Source organism: Pterocles gutturalis, unplaced genomic scaffold, assembly GCF_000699245.1.
Source record: "Pterocles gutturalis isolate BGI_N339 unplaced genomic scaffold, ASM69924v1 scaffold34653, whole genome shotgun sequence".
Classification (NCBI taxonomy): Eukaryota; Metazoa; Chordata; class Aves; order Pterocliformes; family Pteroclidae; genus Pterocles; species Pterocles gutturalis.
The window spans coordinates 6161-11357 of NW_010126797.1; the positions used below are offsets into that span (position 1 = coordinate 6161).

Genomic DNA, 5197 nt, shown 5'->3' on the forward strand with positions numbered 1-5197 from the left:
GCAATCGCCAGGGCGTTCATCCGAACCCCCCCCATCCTAATCCTGGACGAAGCCACGAGCGCGCTGGATGCAGAGAGCGAACACGCGGTGAGCTGGTGACTGGGGGACTTGGGGCAAAAAGGCAGTCTGGGTTGGGAGGAAAAACTGTGGCTCCAATTTCCAGCCTGTGGACAAGCTTAGTCTTGACACAGTGCAATCAGAGGTTTGGGGACGATGCTAATTCCTGAGCAGGAATTTGCTTCCAACACTGCTGTAGTCACCAAGAAGGGAATAATCCTGGGATCACAGCAGCCGACGCCTGACAAACCTGGTGAGATAGGGATCTCTGCTGAATTTTGAAATGTGGAAAGTGTTAATTGGCAAAGCAGCACTATTAGGACAGGATACGGAGGCAGACCCTAAAAATGGTAATGCAGGAGGCAGAGCAGGACTGCTCGAGCTAAAATCCCAACTGAGGCAGCAAATAAACCACTCTGGCAGGAAAAGCACTGAGCTTTCTGTGAACTGAGCTGCATTTACCAGGTATTGCCTTCCTGCAGTCCATGCCAGCACCACGTGGCTTCCAAATTTGTAGTCCAGCTCTAACAAGAACCCAGCTTGCAGGATCAGACCTGCATGCATACCGCACCTGGACTGAGATGGTTATCTGGGCTGCACAGGGAGAGCCAGGAGCTGGGATGGACATGCTGGAGCTGGTTGTGCCTCAGGGCGTCTTGTGTCCTCTGCGTAGCCAGAGGAGAGCAAACCTCCCATCCAGAGCTTTCTTAACATGGAGCCACAAAGTTCTCCAAAGCGGAGCCAGTGATGCTCAGGTTCTAACATTTTTTCCTCCCGCGCAGATTCAGCAGGCGATTTACGGCGACTTGCAGAACCACACGGTGCTCGTCATCGCTCACAGGCTGAGCACTGTGGAGAAGGCACACAACATCATTGTGCTGGACAAGGGCCGCGTGGTGCAGCAGGGCTCGCACAAGGAGCTGATGGAAGAAGGAGGCCTTTATTCCAAGCTCGTACAGAGACAAATCCTGGGTTTGGAGGGGAGCGGCGCGGACAGTCGCCAATCCACAGCCCGGGGGGATTCAGCGAAGGCGCCCGGCGGGCTGGAGGAAGAGTTCAGGATAGACCATTCCCTGCCGGCCGCGGCACAGGACGATTATAACACCACGGCTCACAAGTGAGAGCGGCGAGGGCCGGCACTCGAGACGCTTGCTGGGACGCTGGGACAGGAGGTGGCTTGCCCGCAGGCTCGCGTGCTGCGGAACGGCGCCTGTTTGCTCCCCCCGCGCGCATCACCCACCCGTGCACACAACCACACCCACTAGAGAGCTTCCTGCATCACGGTCCAGCGGGCAGATGCCGGCTGGTTAAACAGGGATTTATTCGAGGGAGTTGGGTCTTGAGCAATTCCCAGCGTTTCTGCTGGGTTTTTTTTTCGTACTACCAGTAATTCCTCTTGACTGGGACTTTTCTCCCATTGATCTGCATGTGTAACCGCTAGTAACTGTAATGGATGTTCAATGCATGCATGGAGGGGCGGGTTGAAAACCCCTTCAGGAATTTCAGGGGGAGGCTTTTGTGGCTGGATAGAAAACCAGTGACTGTAAAACAAGGTCCTGCTCCCACGATCAATCTATGAGGCCAATCCAAAGTCTGCCGAAGCCTGTAGGGAACTCCCTTTGGCTTCGGTGAAAACCGGCTCGCTCCCGTGGGGCTGAGCGCTGGGAGAGTTCTGCACTGAGTGCCTGCAGGCTCAGGCTCTCCACCACTGCTGCTGAACTTGTACCACTTAGTAACCATCCTTGCTGGAACGAGTCAGGGACCGGGAGGCAGATGTTGCTTTTAGATTTGCTCTTGGGGCTTGGTGGGTGTTTGTTCTTAAGGATGAAAAGTTTCACCATAATTGGGTTAGGTTTTGGGGTTTGGGGTTTTGGTTTGTTTTTTTTTGGTTGGGTTTTTTTTTTAAATATACTTGCGTGCACTGTGCAATGTCTGTCTGGCTCCAGCATCCACTGAAGATTGGGCTGTTAATTCAGAATTTTTTTAACTCACTATCCCGGTGCTGGTTTGAAGAAAACACTACTAAAGACAGGCATCAAACACTAAAAGACAGCACTTTATAAATCCCACCAAAGCTTTGTTCAGCTTCAGGCCATGCTAGTGACTTCACTGCATGGGAAATCCGTATGGTCACTTTCCTTGAAGTTCAGCTTCAGCTGCCTGAACTTTAAAACATGTTTCTTTGAATATTATTTATTAACTTACTTTTAGTATGAGGGATAGAAAGAAATATGTTGCTCCGAGCCCTTTTGGGTAATGGCTGTGGCTTAGCAGCGTTATCCTGTCATAGGTGGGTGAGGAAACCTATGCTGCCAGGCAGGTACTATGGAAAAATAGCACTTATACGGGGACGATTGACTTCAGACTGTGCATAGTTAAAAGAAATTATCTCAAGCACTTTAGCTCTCATGTTTTCCGATATTTGAATGCTGATGTGTTTTACTTTTTGTCAGTTTTGCATTTTTGTTGTTGGTGATGTTTTGTTTTCATTTAGTGATGTTTTACAAACTCTTTCGTGTCCTTGAGGAGGGATGCTCAAAAAAAAATAAAATACTACCTCTGCCACTCAGCATCGCACCAATCCAGTGGGGGTGTTTTTTGCATTCGGGGTTTTCAAGGTAATGTTCATCTGAGATGACGGCTGAATACAGCTGCACATTGCACGTGTTCAGGCTGCCTCGCGGGGAATGACAAGGAGAACCTGCAGAGAATGAGGGATGTAAAAGAGCAGCATCTGATAATGGCTGTGAGCCGCAGCAGTGGGTACAACCTGTTTAAGAACTTGTTTTCATCCCGGATCCCATCCGGTAGTCGGTCTCACACAAAAGGCCAGGCAGACTAACCCGTTCACAAAGCACGGTGCTTCGTGACCGGAATCTTTTTCAGCTGCTTGCTTTTGTGATATGATCAAAATCTGTGCCTAGGAAGAACGAGAGCTCTCTGTCTTATCTCCTTCCACTTAGGAAACCCCTGTCGTGCTCTGCAGGCTCATCTGCATCACTCCTCAGTTCCCCACGTCAGTACATGGCCACACATTAAATCTGCGCTGTGGGTATGAGGAGGCTGGGGGTTCCACCCAGTGCTAGAGGGCAAGCGATTAATTCTGCGTTTTTATCAGTACCTGTGAGCAGAATGTGGCCAGCGGTTCGTAGAAGTGGAATTAATTTCTGCTTAATTGAAAAACTGGAGGGGAAAAAAAAATGGGTTAGCTAGGAACTAGTGAAGCCGACTCACCCTGGGAAGTGCTGGCAGGACAATGCTGGTTAGTACACAAGATGCCAGAAAAGAGAATTGGATCGGATTGTGCGTGTCCCTCCCAGGCAGTGCTGGAAGAAGGGGAGTTGGAGGATACAAACAGATTAGTTTTATTGCAAAGGCTCCAGTGAATTTCAAGAAGGGAGCCCTGCTTCCCAAGCGTGTTATGATGATAATCCCAGCATTGTATTCCCAGGTTGGGTCCAAAAAGCTTCGACTGAAATAGCCCATTGGAAACGGCAGATTGTCTCTGCTGTGGCACCGGTCCAAGCTGATAACAGGGCCTGACTTTGTGCATTGCCACAGGTGCTGAATTCTCTCTTTTGCATCCAGATAACTCCAGGCTACTTTTCCACTGAGCCTTACATCTCATGGCTGGAACAAGTCCTTTTATTGTGCTGTTGGTGTGTGACAAGTGGATCTGCCCGGATGCTAAAGCCATGAAGGTTTTCTTACAGCCGGGAAGCACGGTGGGAGCTCCACAGACCCCCAGGGATCCAGCAGCACTCATCTCACGCAGACATTTCTGCTGGCCCCCCACAAACCCTATCACTGCACGAAAAATCCTGCTTTTCAGATCATTACAACTATGACTTCTTTTTGAAGTGAAAAATCAGGGTCAGAGATGCCCGTTAACCAACTGAAGCTGGCAGTGGAGATGAGCTTCCCCCAGGGCAGCACTGGGAATTGCTCCAGTGCTGGAATACGAGCTGGATCCTGGAGCTGCCCTGTCCCTTGGGCCTCCCTGCCTGCGGGCACTCTCTGATTTTTGGGCTATTTTCCTACAAACAAGGCCACTGTTCCCTCTGAAACCCTGAACTGTAGTATTTTGTGGCTGTGGGTTTGCCCAGAGTTGACATTTGCATGGGAATGTGAACAAAATCTGTTCAAGAGCTTCTCAGTTACAGCGGTGCAGATAAAAAGTTTCTTCTCCTCAAAGGGAAGAGTCTTCTCGCCTGGGAACTCAGATGGGTTTATCTGAAACCTTAACTCAGGGAGCACGGCTTGAAGGCTGTCATGGCAGAACTGGAAGCAATGAGGCATTTGAAAGCACACATGATTACAAAAGTTGACTCTCTGTCCCATGGCAGGTTGTTTTCCTCACTATTAATAAGCTCTAACCATTCCCTGTAATAGGTGTAACCACAGCTTTATTTGATCTAAACATCGGAGAACCCTATCCCAGGTGGAGTTCAAGAGCAGATCCTACAGTCCTAGCAATTCCCCAAGGACATGTGTTTACCCTGTACTTTTGCACAGACAAGGTATGTGGCTGCCTGACCCAGTAAACGAGAACAGAGTGCAATGGGAAAAACACAGCTGTGCTTATTCCAACAGCTCGGCTCCTGCTGCACTAACCTCTGCCTCAATAAGCGACTGTGTTTGTTTCAGTGGCTGCGCTTTCTAGGTCTTCAGCAGGTCTGGAAATACCACAAGCAAATACACAGAGTGCTTCAAGCTCAGGTTCAGAGATGCGGCTTAGTCTGCGGAGGAAAAACAGTGTCTGTCTTTTCAACTCTAGCTTCACTGTGAGGTTAAGGCGAAAAAAGTATTTGCAGGTGTATAAACCTGCTCCTCTTCTCATGCCTGTGGCTCTCCGGAAGGAGGGAGTGTGGTATGAACAATTCTTGCCGCCCCTCAGACAGCAGGACCACTGTTTCTCTCCCAGGGTGCTGAATATGCAGGTCATTTTCCTATGTGAAGGAATCTGGATTACGAAATTGAAACAGAAGTATGGTCTGTGATTAATATAATAGAAGGAAATTAAACTGCAAACAAGCCTGAAAACTTATCTGGCCATTGAGCAACCAGACTAATAAGGGTTAATAAACACCAAAGATTAGACTTGCAAATTCAGTCTCTACACAACCAACCAGTTTTTCCA

The 5197-nt window shown here is 49.1% G+C and overlaps 1 protein-coding gene across 1 annotated transcript in view; it reads left to right on the forward strand.

Moving 5' to 3' along the window:
* Positions 1-1178, forward strand: part of LOC104465876 (ATP-binding cassette sub-family B member 9-like) — a gene marked incomplete at its 5' end in the record, with an annotated part of 7324 nt that extends 6146 nt beyond the window's left edge. Inside the window, 2 exon segments of the mRNA XM_010079092.1 lie at positions 1-87; positions 840-1178. The exon segment at positions 1-87 is cut by the window's left edge and continues 30 nt beyond it. Of these exon segments, the coding sequence (XP_010077394.1) occupies positions 1-87; positions 840-1178 (426 nt within the window).
* Between the last annotated feature and the right edge of the window lie 4019 nt (positions 1179-5197).